Raw genomic sequence first — 19,650 nt, 5'->3', positions numbered from 1 at the left:
CCAGGAGGAGTCCATTGTGATACTATACCACAATCTTTTAGGTGTGAATCAAATTCAATATTTAGATACTCACCACCACGGTCGGACCGTAGAGTCTTTATCCTTTTATCCAATTGGTTCTCTACTTCTTTTTGAAACTCTTTGAACTTGTCAAAGGCTTCACTCTTATTCTTCATCAAGTAGACATACCCATATCTACTTAAGTCATCAGTAAAAGTAATGAAGTAGTGAAAACCTCCTCTAGCGGTGATGGTTAATGGTCCACACACATCCGTGTGTATGAGAGCCAAAACCTCACTAGCTCGTGTCCCTTTTCCCGCAAAAGGTGCACGAGTCATCTTGCCAAGAAGGCAAGACTCGCATGTACCATAAGATTCGAAACCAAATGGTTTGAGCACTTTTGATGAAGCAAGTCTCTTAATGCGTCTTTCGTTTATGTGGCCTAAACGACAATGCCAAAGGTAGGATTCGTTTGGATCACCCTTTTTGAGCTTTTTAGTTTCCATATGATAAACGTCATTAACATCATTTAAAACATAAATGCCTCCAATTGAAATGGCCTTGCCATAAACCACTTCATTAAAAGAAAAAGTACAACACTTGTCCTTGATCATAAAACAAAAGCCTTCTGCGTCTAACGCGGAAATGGAGATGATGTTCTTAGTTAAAGTTGGTACAAAATAACACTTATTTAAATACAACTCTAAACCACTAGCTAAAGTGAGCACATAAGTCCCTACGGCAACGGCGGCTACTCTAGCTCCATTGCCCATCCGGAGATCCACATCACCTTTTGCTAGTGCTTGCACGTCCCTTATACCCTGCAAATGGTTACAAAGGTGAGACCCACATCCGGTATCAAGTACCCAAGTGGAAGTACAAGCATAATTAACGTCTATCACATAGAGAGGAAATCATACCAATAGGCGTCACACGCCCTTCCTTGAGATCCTCCAAGTATTTGGGACAACTCCTCCTATAATGCCCCTTCCCATTACAATGGAAACATTCGGCCTCGGAGAGCTTGACATTTTTTGCCTTGGGATTGCCATTCACAACGGCCTTCCCCTTTCCCTTGTCATGTTTCTTTGACGATTTCTTGAATTGGGACTTTTCTTTCCCCTTTCCTTTCTTAACTCCAAGAGACATGTTGTTTAACTTCATAGCTAAAACATCTCCCTTTTCACTCCCACTAGCCTCCATATCCCTCTCCGCTTGGGTGAGGAGTGCATGAATTTCATGGTAACTCTTATCCATGTCATTCATGTTGTAGTGAACCCTAAAGTGGGCAAACTTGGTGGGGAGTGAGTGAAGGATACGATCCACCACAAGAGTTTTAGGAATCTTACACCCTAGACGCTCTAGGATGTCAACATATTCGACCATTTTAAGTACATGGGGACCAACCTTTTGGCCCCTCTCAAGCTTAGCTTCGAAGAAGCATGCCGCCGCATCGTATTGACGGACTTTTGGTGTTTGTGAAAACATAGTGATCATACGAGTGAATATCTCGTAAGCATTTAAAGAAATGCATGATGGCTTGAGCTTTGGCGATATTGACCATATCAACACATTCTTGATATCATTCAACATCCTCACATAGTCATCATAGGCGGTTCGCACCGCCGATGTAGCTCTTGCACCGGGCTCGATAGGAGGAGCATCGGTCAAGTAAGTGAGCACATTGTCGGACAACGCGGCACTTTTGATGTTGGATTCCCATTCAAGAAAGTTATTACCGTCATCATTTAAAATACATTTGTCCATTACGGACCTTAGCCATGAATCTTTGCCTAGTGAAATAGTCGATGGAGTTGATGAAGTTGCCATTGCGAATTAAAATGCTACAACAAAAAGGAAAAATTAACATTCATTGTTTTAAAATTACTTGTAAAAACATGTTTAGCAAGTTTTAGCATTTATATAATGACCTCCCACTTAATTATATAAATGATTCCAAGACCCAAATTTTAAACAAAAATGAGCATCGCTTGGGCGAAACATCCCATAATTGCGTATATTCGGTAAGTCACGTTGACTAATTCTACCTCTAGAATTCTTGGTCGACGAATTTTCTCAAATTCATCTACTAGCCCCGGAACAAAAGACCGTCTTATATCCCGTTGAATCCAACCAATTTTGGCGTGTGATAACCTCTTACCACCCTACTTACCCAAGGTAAAAAGAGAACACCCGCTTGGCATGTGTGGTTCTAATGAACAAGAGATTCATAGGTGTTACTAATTGGTAAGGCTAATCTCAATTTTAGATATGTGAGAGATCTTGTCAATTTAGTCATAAATTCCTTATAAGTGAATTAATTCGGTGAATGTAAATGACGTGAATTGACAATCGCGAAAATAAAATGCATGTGAATGGCGATTTTGGCATGCGCGAAAAATAAAACAAGCAAACATGTAAGCATATGAATAAATCCTAGTATGGCCTCCTAGTTAATAAAAACTAGTCTATTACATTTCGGAAACCAACTCCTTGGTACCTTGCCTCTTCCTTGTGGGAATTTGGAACACCTTCCAAAAATAGACTAAAATCTCGTTTAATCCGTCTTTTGGAAACGCAAGATAAAATAACTATTACAAATGAATTACATAGCTATTCCTTTTATACATTAATGAATAAAATGAATAAAACTATTAATTAATTAAAAACTGACGATACGAGATCGTATTTAATTACAAACAAATCGATATTCCCATTCATTTCGGGTAATAACGATTAAAATTAACTAGGCCATACTAGGTACAATAAATAAATACTTTAAATAAATGACAATCATTCATTCAACTTAAATAAATATGCTTAAAATGCTGTAAATATGATGCCAAAATCGCCCTACCTATTACTCATTGGTACCCATCTCGGTTTTTGTGGATTTAATCGATTTTTAACATGTAAAAATCAATAATTAACTCATAAATCTCATTTAAGTCCAAACTAATTGTCCAAACTGTTTTGAACCTCAAAATTAGTCCTCACCAATTTTATGATAAATAATTAGTTTGATTTGGTGATATTTTGCTAATTTAATCGGTAAAATCATAATATTTAAGTAAAAATCCAAAATCATTGAAAAATTACCCAAACAATTGACACGAAAATTTTTAGTATTCTGGAACACTCCCAAGAACACCAAAAAGTCAGAAAAATTGCCCAAAATTTCCGGATAAATTTTGTGAAGAAAAAGATCGATATTTATCGGTTTTTAACCACTAAAACCAATAAACATCAAAACAAAGTGAAGACACACATAAAAAATCACTTTTGACATTTAAATAATATTCATAAATGTACATAAATTTATCATGGGCAGAATCGAAAATTTCGAAATTATGATTAATTAATTTGACTTTTATCGACTTTTTACTCAAAAAATCAATAAACATGCAAAAATTCGAACCAACCTTCAACCTTTTGCATACAATCATTAGAAAACATGCATGAACTACCATAAAAAATCCATGCACCGAATCAACATATAACTAATTTTAGTCAATTTTTCACTAAAATGCGTCATTTTGACTCGGTTTTCTATCAAAAAATCATTAAATTAACAAAATTACTTCACAAATCACCAAAAAATTCCACAAACCTTTTGAGATCAGTAGGTATGCATGACCCAAAAATTTCGTGCTAAAACCTCTTCCAACACAATTTTTGAGTTTTTACTAATTATCTCATAATTCATTAAAATGCTTAAAATCAACAAGCAAATTACAAGCCTATGCTCTGATACCACTTGAAAGATCATAGATCCATATTAGACTCTCTAATAAAATTAATTTATCTTCATAAATTGTAATTTAGATGATCTATGTAATATGCATGCTAATATAAAAGCATAATAAGAAAGTATAAGGAAAAACAATTTCCTTACATTGATTTTGTGGTAATAAAGGGCACAAACTAGTTCACCTTACTAGCTTGTTCTTGAGCTTAAACCAAATGGAAGATCCTCCTTGCAAATCTTCAAAAAGAAGATCTCCTTCTTGTTGCACCCAAGAACTTACCCAAAAACCTTACTAATATTAACTAGATATTAAGTAAAATTACCCTTGATAATATGTACCAACTTTGTTCATATGCAAAAAGCACTAATGAATTAGTATATCAAAATGAACAAGTAATTGGAGTATATAAGGAGGAAGTGGCGTGAAGGAGTAAGGGAAATGGTGGAGTTCTTAATGTACCACTAATAAGTGCACAAAGCACCATAAAATTAGTGCACAAACATCACCATCACATGATGCACAATGCACCATCTTAATGCATAATATGTTTGTGTTTTGTACGTACACACAACCACATACAATTTACACGGTCCATATTACCCATATATGGGTCTATTTTGGTTCTTATATTTGTCACACAAATACGTGTAAATTTTATTTAAACATCGTTTTATGTTTAAATGCTTCCCAATTAATATTGTCAAATAAACACTCCGTAAATATATGTGTACCGTTACAAATATATTTTACGTACCAATACTAATCTCATTAGTCAATTAGTACCTATCTTAAAAATTAACTGCTTAATTATTAATTCACGTCTCATATAATTTATTATTCAATTATCGCATAATTAAATAATAATTTCCGCACCTCGAGTTCACAACTCAATATCTCTCTATATCGACTAACTTTTCAGTCTATTTATCAAGGGACTAAATACATTGTATCTCATACAATTAATTAGTAGTCAATTGGGTTCCGTTCCTTTAGGTGTGACCGAAAGGGGTCAGTTGATCACCGCCGTCTCACGACAATAACGTCAAACTCTAGTCAGCCAACCGTTATCGATTTTACGTTAATCAACTGACGAGGATCAAATAATTAAATATCTGATGATATTCCATTAATGAGATTTATTATGTTAACGCACTATTGTGGAGGACACTAACTCCAACAGCTTGTTGTAGTTCGATGTTTAGCAATGAGAGAATATTTCAACAGTGTTGACAGTTGAATGATAATGATTATGAGTCTAATAGTTTTGACAGTTGGAAGATGATGTTTATGTGTTTGAGTAAACTTCGAGGACGAAGTTCGTTTTAAGGATGATAGAATGTAACATTCCGTTTTGATGATTGATCTTCTTTTGTGGATTGAGTGCTATTGAGTGTTATGGAAGTAATGTTATGGAGTCAGTATTGAGAGCCTATGCTATAGTTGAGACGATATCGTGAGCCATGTTGTGGAAGGAAGAGTGGTTTGTGGAGTTAGTGTTAGATGTCCATGTTTTATAGGTTGGGTTGGAACTTCGGGGACGAAGTTCTTTTTAAGGGAGGAAGATTGTAACACTAAGGATTTTTATAAGCTAAGTACTCGACCGAGTAGTTCCTACTCGGCCGAGTAATGTCAAAAGTGTATTCTGCTTGGCTTCTGCCGAGGAATACTCGGCCGAGTATGATGAATACTCGACCGAGTAGAGGATACTCGGCCGAGTATGCTCTATACTCGACCGAGTATTCCGGTCCGTCGAGTATTATTTCCGCGGTTTTATTTGGGAATGGTTAGGGCGTTATATATTACGATAAACAGTTTCTAATTACAATTTACAAAACCTAAAACATCCTACGACGCTCTCATCATCTCTGAATCTCTCCTTTGGGTGATCATAGCAATTGTATTCTTCCTTTGATTCATCTTCGGTAAGTCCCCATCCTTATATTCAATGATTGTTATTTAGGGTTTGTCTTTGATCATGAATTGGGGGAAATGGGGTTTTGCAGTTAGTGATTGGAATTATGTGATTGTTGTTGTAGGTGACGATGTGGTAATTGTTATGCATTTGTATGATTGATTGCAGCATAGCGGATTGCGAAAAGGTAGGGTTTCTCCTACTCAGTACTGTTAATTGATTGAGATTGCATATGTTTTATAATTGTTGTTATCTGCTGATCATCGGAGGTTGGGTGTTGTGGTGACGGTATTGGTGTGGTTGTGCCGTGACGATTGTGGTGTTGTGACAAATTGGTGATGATCTTGTGTGTGTGATTGTGGTGGAGTCACTTGCGGGAGTGGCTTCACACCCTAGTTCGCCCTCCGTGGAACCCGTCACGGGAGGGGATGTGCACATTAAGGGACAGGGATTGTTAGTCGCTCGTTGATGAGCTGGACTAGGTGGGGATGGGCTGCGGTCACCCACTGGCGGCGAGGATTACCTGTTGTGATGGGTAATCAGTGGCCGCACACCGGTGTGTAGTCGATTCTGTGTGAGATCGATGATGTTTGGTTGTATTGTTGTTGTCTTGTATTGATTGAGTAATACCGACCCGTGTTGTTGTTTTGTAAAACCGCGGTGATCCATTCGGGGATGGTGAGCGATTGTGACAGTAATGCGGATGTTTAGCTATGGGACAAGTCATGGGAGTCACCACGTCGAGTCTAGCTTAGTTGTTATGAGTTTAGATGTCTTGGATTTCATTTGTATCGAGACCTTGTACGTTTATTTTGAGTTGGTCTGAGATAATGTAATCTTTAACTTATATACTTTGATAAATGTTGTTTGGAAATTGTAACTTTGATATACTAACCTCGGAAAACCGAGATGGTAACAGCCTTTCATGCTAGGGTAGTCCTTGGTAAGGTACCTTGGTATGAGGGGGTGTTACATTATATGTATATCGATGATGTCTGCAAAGCTAACCCATATCCTATGGTTTATGACAATGTGTGTGCGGCTGACCCACCTCTGCTAACTAAGGGTAATAACAATGTACCTGAACCCTTCACAACAAAACCTTCAAAATTCTTCTCCAATAGAAAGCAAGCTAAAAATAAATTACATATTTCGTCCCAAGTTTATGAAAACTTGATCCTCCCCCCGCCCCCTTTTTTTTGGGTGTCAAAACCAACTCTCTCACTTTATCATGTTAATAATTAATTATAAAATGTTACTCTAAATTTCCATTTATTTTCCTTCTTTTTGGCATAAGAAATAAGGAATTAATTAGACCACACAATACACATCATGACCCACATCGATTGATTTTGGACCACACAAAGTTGTCCAAAAAAGGAAAGAGGGAACAATAAGGAAAATGGATGGAAAGGGAAAGAGGAACAATAAATGAAATTGGAGGGAGTATAATATTATCTAATTTAATTGATGTCCTAAACTCCCTTACATTATAAGTGGTCATGCCACTAGACCGAGACTCTCATCTTTTTTTTGTTAGATTATTTATTTTCAAGAATTTAATGTTTTAAACTCATTTAAAAACAATGCAGAAAAGGAAATTATAATATTAAAAAATAAATAATGTTGCAAGATCGACTCAATGGATTAGTGACGTTAGCTATCAAGAATAACCTTTTGGAGAAAGTTACTTATGATAATATTTTCCTTTCGAGACGAAACATGGCTTTGCTTTTTAGTTTTTACATGAATTATTGTAATTTTAGAAAATCTTTAAAAACTTGTGTAATAGTGTTTGCATTGACTATATATATTAAAAAATATTTATGATGAATTTTGTATTTTTGTTATATTACCAGGGCCCCATTTTTAAGTTTCGTACAGGGGCCACAGGGCCACCTCAATCCCCGAGACGGCCCTGACAATGCAGAAAAGGAAATTATAATATTAAAAAAAATTGAACTATTTGCGAGCTTTTCAAACCAAACTTGACCTTTGCTCGCATTGTCTCACAAAGGACCCCAACCGAGCTCAAGCTCGAGTTCTGTTGACATGAGACAAGTTTTGACCGATCAAATTTCGAGTTACTCACGAGCTATCTCGTTTTATTATCTCATCCCTAGTACGGATAATCATGCATAAATTAAGAACACAACTGAATATATTGTCCAAGCTAAGTCCTTACACAAGTGAACATTACTCACCGGATTTGAACTGAATTAAACACGTAACTAATCTGCACCTTTTATCGACATCATTTTAATGTCCTGTATGAGACGGTCAAGATTACAATACGAGGAACCACCTTCAGTGACGCTTTTCTTAGCTGCTTCCGACATCCTAGCCATGGATTCCTTCAACTCATCCTTCTTCCTATCCAGCACGTCATTTACCATCTCCGCGACCACTTTCCGATCACATTTATCCTTCATGTCTAACCCAATTTTCCAGACTTCACCCACATACCTGCTGTTCACTTGCTGATCAGCAAAGTAAGGCCAACATAGCATTGGCACGCCCGCTGTAATGCTTTCCAGGGTCGAGTTCCATCCACTATGAGTCAAAAACCCACCTACGGCTGGATGGGCTAAGACCGCCTCCTGCGGGGCCCAGCTCACAATGCACCCTCTCTCTTTAGTCCCCTCCAGTAGCGCCGTTGGAGTTGGAGTACCATTTTCACCACCAATTACCAAATTAGGCCTAATTACCCATAGAAAATACTTATTACTCTGTACTAATCCCTCCCATATTTCGAGAATTTGTTCCTTTTCGAGTATTGTCAAGCTCCCAAACCCGACATATATAACAGATTCCGCTGGCTTCTTGTCCAACCAAGATAGACAACTTTGATCAACCTCCCACAAGCTACTCGAAGAGATGGGTAACGTGGTCTTTTCTTCATCAAGTCTGTGTTTAAGGTGGGAGTGTAGGGGTCCGATGGAGTAGACTCTTGGACATTTTGATCGAAGGAGCGAGAGAAGAGGACCCTCGAGATCTTCAAATGTGTTCAGGATGAGCCCATACGCTTCACTCGTTCGCTGTACCTCATCCGCAAATGCTTGTTGGAGTCCTAAACAGGTAGCTCTATCTTTGGTTCTGCAGAAACTTGGAAGGTCACGGTTGCGCAGGAAAGTATCCAATCCGGGTACATTCTCGACTAGCTTATCCATGTCCTCCTCTGCACTTAGCATGTGTAATTGACAAACAGTTAGAGATACATTTAAAGTTTGAAATGACAACCAGAATCTGGAGTTCGGGAACAAACTAATACGGAGTAATACAACACGTACTTTCAAAAACGCCGACAGTTAGAATTGATGTTTTCAAATTTACCATTTGCTCCAAATAGCAAAACTGAGCTATAAAACACATCTGTTCTACGTCTTACACTCTTACTACGTCCTGTATTGTTTTGAGAAAACATATACTCCGTAGGAGTATAATTTTTTGCCAAGCCTATTTGTTAAATTCAACAACGGGCAAGAGAAAGAGGGAGTAGCCCCTTGCCTTGTTATATAGTAGAATACTCTTCTCTAATTCTCCAATGTGCGATCATTACATGTGTAACTCATATGGGTTGGAACTTTATTCTCAAACTATTGACACGGATTTCGCTTGACAAGGGTAGGCGCTTATGGAACGTGATGCATGAATTTCCTTGGCGCAAGACAAATTGACAGAGGCATTATAGAGTAACTATTGGAATCTTTGTCTTACGGAATGAAGCATTCAAAACTATACTAAGATCCGCCATTTTACAAATATTCTATTCATGGACCGGGGGACTCTCTTAACTGAACTCAACTGAAATGAAGATGAAAATGAACAGAACTGAAATTGCTTCACTCGGAAGTCTAAAAGAACGAGGCTTATAGTATTACAAGTACCTTTAAAAGGAATACGTTCATCTTCGATGAGCTTTACAAGGTAGGCATCTAACCAATAGTAGGCAGCACTAAAACACCTGATTGCAATCAGTGGAATGCCAAATTCCTTTGCTAAATTATTAGCAAATCCCAGCCACCCATCAACAAGTAAACACGTAACAGAAGTACCAACCGATGATAGCATTTCTCTAAGAAAGGGTTGTGCAGTTAATGCAAACCCCTGAATCGAGGCCCAACAACCATCCTTACCAGTCCTAGGATAGTCATCAGGCAACCCGTCTGATACTGCCTCCAACTTAAACCCCGGGTAGCGAGCAAACCGTGCCTCGATAGATTTGTTAATTCGCTGGTGGACGTAAGTTGAAGTTAATAATGTTACGTTGAGTTTAGCTAGGCAAAGTAGTTCGGCCAGATGAAACGTTGGTGTTACATGGCCTTGCATAGGTGTTGGAATTAAGACCACGTGAGGTGTAAAAGGGTTTTGGTGTTCCATATTTGTGTATATACTGTATATACACAAATAATTGTGCTATTGCTTTTAGTTCCTTCGGTGTATATACTGTATAATTCCTCCTAATGGATTTGAGATTTACACACAGGGGTAGTGGTGACAGATGCAATAATTGTGATATTTGAGATTAGTTTTGTGGGGATTTTTGGACCTCGAGGGTCACGTTTCAAAGTTTCAATAGACAGTATATAAACCACATGTATCGCAAATTAGGCATCAATTGTTTGGATGTACTTACTTTTCAACATCACTAAGTTTTTTGGGTTTGGTGTATAGTGAACACTAGTATTGGGGTCCGGTTTCGTCCGGGCTACCTCTACTTACCATTAATTTTTTTTTTTCATTAAATAAAATTAATTAAAGTTGCATAAGCCATAAATTTATGATTAATATATTTTTTTTATAACATATCCTAAAATTACGATGAAATAAATTTTGAGACAAATTCACCACTCCCGCTATTAATATTTTTTCCTATTAATAATGAAACAATAGTAATAACATTTCAATACTTGCCCGTAATCATTGTTACTTTCACTACTCCCGCCGTAATTATTGTTACTGTCACTACTGCCGTATTAATATTGATAGTTTCACTGCTCCTGCCGTAATTATTGTTACTTTCACTATTACCGCATTAATATTGACTATTTCACTACTCCCGTTGTTGTTTCTACCACTCTCACTGTTGATAATATTGTTACTTTTACTATTCAAATGAGTGATTATTATCATATAACTATATCCAATGTTACTACAATATTTTTTTTTTCCTGACGAAATTACTTTTACTATCTAGCCATGCAATTTTAAGAGGATTATATATTTATATAAACTAGTATTGGTGCCCGGCTTCGCCCGGGCTACCTTTACTTACCATTAATTTTTTTTTATTAAATAAAATTACTTAAAATTGTATAACACATAAATTTATCATTAATTTATTTTTCTATGACATATCCACAAATTACGATAAAATAAATTTTGAGACAAATTCACTACTCCCGCTATTAATATTTTACTCTTATTATTAAAACAGTAGTAATAACATTTCACTACTTGCCCGTAATCATTGTTACTTTCTACTGCCGCCGTAATTATTGTTACTGTCACTAATGCCGCATTAATATTAATAATTTCACTACTCTCGTCGTAATTATTGTTACTTTTACTATTGCCGCATTAATATTGATTATTTCACTACTCCCGTTGTTGTTTCTACCACTTTCACTAATCTCGGTCATAATATTGTTACTTTTACTATTCAAAGGAGTGATTACTATCCTATAACTATATCCAATGTTATTACAATTCTTTTCATTACTGACGAAATTACTTTTACTACTTAGGCATGCAATTTTAGAGGATTATATATTTATATAAATATATTACATATATGCATTAAATCAAATCGAAAGAATTATGGAATATTATATATTATGGAATCTAACTTGAATTATTTTTGTATGCTAAATAAGTAACAACTCTATACATCTAATAAACTATAACGTTTAATAAAATTGCATAGATTTTAAATTTAATATATAATTTTATGATGATAATAATTAATACCATAAGTGTGCATGTTTATACTAATTAATTATTTTATTTTAGGGAAATTGACCATCTTAATTAATTATTTTATTTTAAGGAAATTGACCATGTTTTAGTCTCTTACAATGTTTAGGAAAATTATCAAACTTCTATATAATTAATTTTAACCCAAACTATATAATATTTGCATTGAGATCCCTTAATCGGGTCCATCACACGGTACTATCGATTTAAAACTATATAGTATCATTAATTTGTATAGATTTCTTTAATTACATTGAAGTCCCTTGGTTTCTGGATTTAATATATAGTATTGATATATTACATATACGCATTAAATCAAATCGAAATAATTATGCATTATTATATGTTATGGAATCTAACTTGAATTATTTATAACTTACTTATTATATTTTTGTATGTTATTAACATCTCTATACATCTAATAAACTATAAAGTTTAATAAAATTGCATAGATTTTAAATTTAATACTCCCTCCCAGTCGCTATAATGTTCCCTCTTTCCCAAAACAGATTATTCAACTAATGTTCCCCTTTCTATTTTTATAAACTTTTACTCTTATTTTATTCATTCCTCTCTCCTATCACCAAACCCTACACAATTCTTTTACTCTTATTTTATTACTTTCCTTTATGTTTTGGCTCCACAATTCTTTATTTAACTACTAATAATTCACCCCTCTCTCCTATCACCAACCCCACATAACTCTTTTACTCCTATTTTAATACTTTTTCTAAAGTATTGTGCCAAAACCAAATGAGAAGATTATGATGAATGAGAGGGAGTATATAATTTTATGATGCATAAGTGTGCATGTTTATACTAATTAATTATTTTATTTTAAGGAAATTGACCATCTTCTAACCTTCTATAATATTTAGAAAAATTATCAGGCATGTTTTTTTTCTTTTAGTCTCCTTGAAATTGACCATCTTAATTAATTATTTTATTTTAAGGAAATTAACCATGTTTAGGAAAATTACCAAGTTTCTATATAATTTAATTTTAACCCAAACTATATAATATTTGCATTGAGATATTTTTAATCGAGTCCATCACAAGGTGTTATTGATTTAAAACTATATAGTATCATTAATCTGTATAACTTTCTTTAATTATATTGAAGTCCCTTGATTTCTGGATTTAATATATAGTATTGATGTACACATAAACATCGTTTATATACTCGTAGTACATTAGATGTAAGTTCCTCTTTTTCCAATTACATACTCATACTAATATTTTATTTCATACTCATTATATTAGGAAAAAGAAGAATTAAGTTTCTAATTTATCATAATTATTGCATAATAAAGAGTGTTTTTTTTAATTTAAATAAAAAAAATCCACTTTTTGGTAAAACAATAAAAAAAAAGTGGTAAATTTTCCCACCAAACACACTCAATTAGAAGTTGGGCCTTGCGCACTATTTTTGGAGCTTCCATAGTTCTTGTGCAGAATTAGAGCCTTAGAGGGTGTTAAACAAATCGGCTTATCCTATAAGAGACTTGTATAAGCCAAGGCAATTTATAGGGATAAAATAGTTTTAGGGTGGGTTTGGATTGATGGATTTAGAGGGAAAGAGAGGGGAGGGAATTGGAAGGATGAGAAATCTATTATTTGTATAAAAAAATGAAGGTAGAGAGATTCTCCTACAAGGCAAATTATTTTCCACCAATATAGGTAAGATTTAGAGGGAAAATCACCTCTTTTACCTTCCCTCCTTTTCCTTTCCCTCCCCCCTCCTTCCCTTCCTTTCCCTCCTTTTTTTGCTATCTAAACACACCCTTAGGCAGGGACGATTCTAGAATTTGGGTAAAGGGGTGCAAAAATTGACAAACACGAGACATTGGATTAGCGTGAGATTAAGGGTGTGTTTGGATAGCAAAAGTGGAGGGAAGGGAAGGGGAGGGGAAATGAGGGAAGAGAGAGGGAGAAAAAGAAAAGGGAGGGGGAATGGGGTGTAGGCGTTTAGATACAATTGGATTCCTCCAAATCTCTCCCCCCTCTATTTCCCTCCACCCTCATTTGTTATTCAAACAAGGGATTTTAAATTCCCTACTCTCACTCCCTTTCTTTTCTCTTCAAATCACTCAATCCAAACACACCCTAAGATTCTAGCGATAGAGGTTGGAGTTTGAACAAAACATTTTTTTTTAAAATTGAATTTTTTTAAAAACTGAACTTTTATAGCATAAAATCAACAAAAATAATACCTTATATTATCTTTTAATATACAAAAATATTGTAGGAGTAAAAACGCTGGGCAAAGTATATAAGGAAGTCTAAAATAAAAGGTTAGGAGGTGGATACCACTACCACTGAGCCAATATGAAACACATAATTCTTTATTTCGCTCAAATCTTATTTGTTCTTTAGATCAGAGGGGGTGCAATGAATTCCTCTACCCCCACTAGAATCACCTATGCCCTTAGGATATGTTTAAATAGCAAAAGTGGAGGGAAAGCGAGAAGAGGGAAGGGGAATGAGGGAAGGAAAAGAGAGTTTAAATTCCCTACATTCCTCCCTTTTTTTTTCTCTCAATCCAAACACATCCTTACTAAGATCCGCCATTCTACCAATATTGTATTCATGGACCGGGGGACTCTCTTAACTGAACTCAACTGAAATGAAGATGAAAATGAACAGAACTGAAATTGCTTCACTCGGAAGTCTAAAAGAACGAGGCTTATAGTATTACAAGTACCTTTAAAAGGAATACGTTCATCTTCGATGAGCTTTACAAGGTAGGCATCTAACCAATAGTAGGCAGCACTAAAACACCTGATTGCAATCAGTGGAATGCCAAATTCCTTTGCTAAATTATTAGCAAATCCCAGCCACCCATCAACAAGTAAACACGTAACAGAAGTACCAACCGATGATAGCATTTATCTAAGAAAGGGTTGTGCAGTTAATGCAAACCCCTGAATCGAGGCCCAACAACCATCCTTACCAGTCCTAGGATAGTCATCAGGCAACCCGTCTGATACTGCCTCCAACTTAAACCCTGGATAGCGAGCAAACCGTGCCTCGATAGATTTGTTAAGGCGCTGGTGGACGTAGGTTGAAGTTAATAACGTAACGTTGAGTTTAGCTAGGCATAATAGTTCGGCTAGATGAAACGTTGGTGTTACATGGCCTTGCATAGGCTCCGGAATAATGACCACGTGAGGTGTACAAGAGTTTTGGTGTTCCATATTTAATTTGTGTGGCGGGTTTTGGTGCTGGTTATACGGTTACAGAAGCGACTCTATAGGCTTTCGCTTTCGCTTTCGTTTATAGGTAGTTCACTCAGTAGTGTATATAGCATACTTCCTAATGGATTTGAGATTTTTCAACGGAGGTAGTGGTCGCAGGTGCAATAATTGAGATTAGTTTCGTGTTGATTTTTCCACATACACCGTATGCTTTGGGGTTTTGGTCTTTAGTGAATATCATAGATATAAATATTTCATTGTTCATCCTTTTCTCTAAGTGCGCTCTACTTAAACATACATTTTTATATTCATTTTATTATGAATATAATCAAATTTGTCTTCATTAAGACTCACAGTGAAACATAATTCATTGTCTTCTTTTCCAAATTTTATTGCTCTTCTAAATATTACTCGACATGATTTTATTGTATTATTATTTATTTTACAAATTTTCTAAAGTTGAAAACTTTAACATTGACACAAAATTCAACTTAAATAAGTAAAAGTAACCGAAAAATCAAACTTTCTATGCGAGCAACCAAAAGTAGTGATAAACAAATAGTTTGAAATGACATCACCATCATCTGGTGCAATTGGGATTCTCTCCATTTATGTCTCTCTCCATTTCCTTCCATTTCTTATTAACGTTTAAGATTTCGTTTTATAACGATCCAACGGTTGATTGTTTGATGAGTTGGAGGGTGAATAATGATTTAATATTGTTGTATTAGAGGAAATAGAAGGAAATGGAGAGAAAAGTAAATGGAGAGGATCCCTACTCCATCTGGTGTTCGGCATCAAACTACTCCGTACTACAATGACATAAATGAGATACTAATACATAAAATGCTACGATAAAAATGCTCTCAACAATTTAGTGAATAAAGTTTTTGTGTTAAGAAATATTCTATTCGTAAACGTGATTGGAACTCTCTTAATTGAACTAAATTCTGAAATGAAATGAAGATAAAAATGAAATGAAATAAACTAATAGAGTGAACTGAAATTGCTTCTCTCGAAGTCGAAAAGAACGAGGCTTAGTAGTAATACATGTACCTTTAAAAGGAACACGTTCATCTTGAATGAGCTTTAAAACGAAGATATCTAACCAATTGTTGGCAGCACTATAACACCTCAATGCAATAAATGGAATGCCAACTTCCTTAGCTAAATTATTAGCAAATCCAAGCCACCCATCAACAAGTAAACACGTAACGGAAGTACCAATCGATATCATCCCTCTAAGAAAGGGTTCTGCAGTTAATGCAAACCCTTGAATCGAGGCCCAACAACCATCACTACCAGTCCTAGGATGGTCATCGGGTAACCCATCCGATACTACCTCAAACCTAAACCCCGGGTAGCGAGCAAACCGCGCCTCAATAGATTTGTTAAGGCGCTTGTGGACGTAGGTCGTACTTAATAACGTTACGTTGAGTTTAGCTAGGCATAATAGTTCGGCTAGATGAAACATTGGTGTTACATGGCCTTGCACAGGGTCTGGAATTATGACCACGTGAGGTGTAGAAGAGTTTTGATGTTCCATATTTTTTGTGTGGCGGGTTTTGGTGCTGGTTATCCGGTTACAGAAACGACCCGATAGGCTTTCGCATTCCTCAGAGTATATACTGTATATACTCCCTGCTAATGGATTTGAGGTTTACACACGGGTAGTGGTTGGAGATGCGATAATTGAGATATTTGAGACTAGTTTGGTTGTGAACTTTGGACATCGAGCGTCACGGCTCACGTATCAATAGACAGTATAAAACCACATGTATGGCAATTTGGCATCAATAATTTGGAAGTATGTATCCTTTTCAATATATGACTAACCTTTTTGGTTTTGGTCTTTAGTGAACATCATAGTATCTCGCACGTAAACATTTCATATTTTTATTTAGTAATATATACTTCTTTCGTTCCATAGGATAATTTACATTTACTTTATATTTTCTTTTGTTTATATCTTTAGTTACATAATATTACTAAAAATTATAAAAAATTAATATTCATAATCTACTTAAAAGGCAATTTAAACAAGATCTCACATGACTATGTTTTATGTTATACATTAAAAGTTATATTGAAAATTCTTTACACTTATGAATAGTATCCAAAAAGCAAACATAGATAATTCTATGGAACAGAGGAAGTATAACCTAAAACTACATTATTGCTCATCTGTTTTTTCTAACGTGCGTGTTCAATTATACGTTAAGGAGTAATATTTTATTTCATACTCATTGTATTAGGAAAAAGACGAATTAAGTTCCTAATTTATCATAATTATTGCATAATAAAGAGTTTTTTTTAGAAAATTAGAATATTATCATGTAAGACACAAATCCGTTTATTTATGAGTTTTTTATAATCCGTTTATTTAAACTTGTTGGGTTTGTCTTGAATCATTAGTCGTAACACTTCGAACACTATGCTTGTTATTGGGCTAGGGTCTGTCTTGGGCCTTATTAGTTCATTCTATATTAGGTCTAAGAGAGTATTATATAAACTCTCTAAGCCGCCTCTCCCTAGCAGTTATGATTATCATATCGTCTGAATTTGTAATTTGAAAACTTCTCATATATCAATAAAACTCTCTCTCCCTTCTGCCCTGTGGACGTAGCTAACACACCGTTAGTGAACCACGTAAATCTGTGCGTTGCTTTCTTTATTGTTCTTTATTTGTCTTTCTTGCTTCTGTTATAACAAATTGGTATCCGAGCCTTCAGGTTCCTGACCAGCGAAAAAGATGTCGGCGATGAACATAAAGATCGATCACTTTACCGAGAGGAATAGTTTTAGTCTGTGGCAGATCAAGATACGGGCTCTGTTGAAGCAATAAGAGTTGTGGGCGCCGCTTCAAAAGAAGCAGGAAGGCAGAGCCGTCGTTGCCGTCACCGCTGAGATGGCCAGTCTGGAGGAAAAGGCACATTCAACAATTATGTTGTGTCTTGCTGATGATATCATCACTGAAGTTGCGGAGGAAGATACTGCCGCAGGTCTGTTGGCAAAGCTTGAAAGTCTTTATGTGACGAAGTCTTTGACCAATAAGTTGCTTATGAAGCAAGGTGTGTTCAATCTGAGAATGCAGGAAGGTACGCCTCTTCGAGATCATTTAGATCAGTTAAACACAGTTTTACTAGAACTGCGTAATATTGATGTTAAGGTAGAAGATAAGGATACCGCATTTGATGGGGCATATTCTGCATCGCTGACCAAGTCAACATATTGAGCAAGGTCAAAGATATCCACAGCAAGTCAACGACTTAGGCATTTGAGCCTAGCCGTCGACCCCCATCTACTGTCACTGGTCTCGGCATGGCAACTTGCGGCGGGGCACATACCCGCGTACTCATATCCAAGACCCCTCGGTGAGTCAACGGGGCCGCCGGCCGCCATAGGTCCCTCGGCCGAGGGGTAGATCGATCTTTCCACCGCTAGCCACTTGGCCACTTGGCACCACGTGACAAAAGGTGAAAGCCTATAAATACTCCTCAACCTTCATTGAGGAAAGGATCGAACAAATACACAACTAAACCTAAATACACTATTCATCTGGTAATATCTTCCTTATCTCTCTACAATATACATTCAGCCAAGTAACAACTTATCCTTTCAGTTTACTGACTTGAGCATCGGAGTGAGTACGCTTGGCACAAAGCCAAGCCCTCAGTTCGTTCATTGTTGCAGGAGAGGCCGAGAGGAACGAATCAGACCAAAGGAGAATCCAACTCAAGACATCATTCAACAAGCCACGGGTGGTAACTATACATGCTCTGGAATTACACCCGGAACAATTGGCGCCGTCTGTGGGGATAGACACTAGAAGCTAGTCACATTCATTCCCAAACAAAAAAAAAAACAACAAAAACCCACCCCAAAAGCTAAGATGTCAAAACAACAAGACGCAGTCGTGACCGACGAAACCGCATTCTACCACGATGACACTTTCAACAATTCTGGAGTCGTACAGCCCTCCACCGGCGGAGTAATCCAACCGGAGTTCGGGATGCCAATAATGCCGGACACGCCGCTGCCAGCCAACCAAGTCACCATCATGGGACACGTGGTTGACATAGCAAAACCGAACCGTCGGGAAGCCCGATGAGGTCTGGTGCCGAGTCTTCCCAACAACTTTGCATGGGATGGCTCAAAGTTGGTACAAAGGGCTTCCCGACGGCTCGGTATACTACTACGCCGACCTAAGAGACGCCTTTCTAGCCCAAGACTCTTTGCAACAAGAGAAGGGCCGTGGAGACATCGGACCTCCTAACTATCAAACAGAAGGGGGGCGAGTCTCTACGAAGCTATGTGAAGAGGTTCGATGGAAAGGTCCAGCAGATTCGAGAAATTAATCCCGAACGGCGGCCTTGCGGCGATGAAGGGCCTCCCAAGGGGAGACTTAAAGAATGAGCTCATCAAGTGCGGAGGCTCGAACTTGGACGCCGCTAGGAAGATGGCCGACCAAGCCATCAAGGTAGAGGACTATCACAAGACACGGGTAGGCCCAGCGAGGCCGAGCACTCGAGAAAGAAGAGTCACCGGGAGGACAACCCCGGATGAGAGACGCCGTGACAACAACGGGTCACGGTCCGATGAAAGACGCCGTGAGAATAATAGTCACGGACGGACAAACCTCGCCGGGAGACAGGACTCGACAGCGCGCCGGTGGAGTTCGGGAACGTACCACCGCAGGCGGTATAGTGATAAAACCCCTCTCGTCGTATCGCCCGCCGAGGTCTTTGCCCCGAGCAAAAGCGAGGGCGGAAGTGGGAGAGACCCCAAGCCAAAAAGTGACGGTGACACGAGCCGA

The 19,650-nt window shown here is 37.0% G+C and overlaps 1 protein-coding gene across 3 annotated transcripts in view; it reads right to left on the bottom strand.

The window, feature by feature from the left end:
* Positions 1–7,723: 7,723 nt before the first annotated feature.
* Positions 7,724–19,650, bottom strand: part of LOC141657618 (7-deoxyloganetic acid glucosyltransferase-like) — a 29,894-nt gene continuing 17,967 nt past the window's right edge. Inside the window, exons 1-2 of one of the 3 annotated variants that reach the window (XM_074464906.1) lie at positions 15,891–16,597; positions 7,724–8,839 (exon numbers count right to left, since the gene is read on the bottom strand). In XM_074464906.1, the coding sequence (XP_074321007.1) occupies positions 7,893–8,839; positions 15,891–16,380 (1,437 nt within the window). In that variant the 5' untranslated portion in view covers positions 16,381–16,597 and the 3' untranslated portion in view covers positions 7,724–7,892. Of the gene's footprint in view, positions 8,840–9,548; positions 10,227–15,890; positions 16,598–19,650 lie in introns of those variants that run through there. The other 2 variants (XM_074464905.1, XM_074464904.1) reach the window with 2 other exon arrangements.

The sequence above is a fragment of the Silene latifolia genome, chromosome 5, assembly GCF_048544455.1.
Source record: "Silene latifolia isolate original U9 population chromosome 5, ASM4854445v1, whole genome shotgun sequence".
Lineage (NCBI taxonomy): Eukaryota > Viridiplantae > Streptophyta > Magnoliopsida > Caryophyllales > Caryophyllaceae > Silene > Silene latifolia.
Note: the sequence above shows the minus strand (reverse complement) of the source record. Positions and strands in the feature narration are given on the sequence as shown.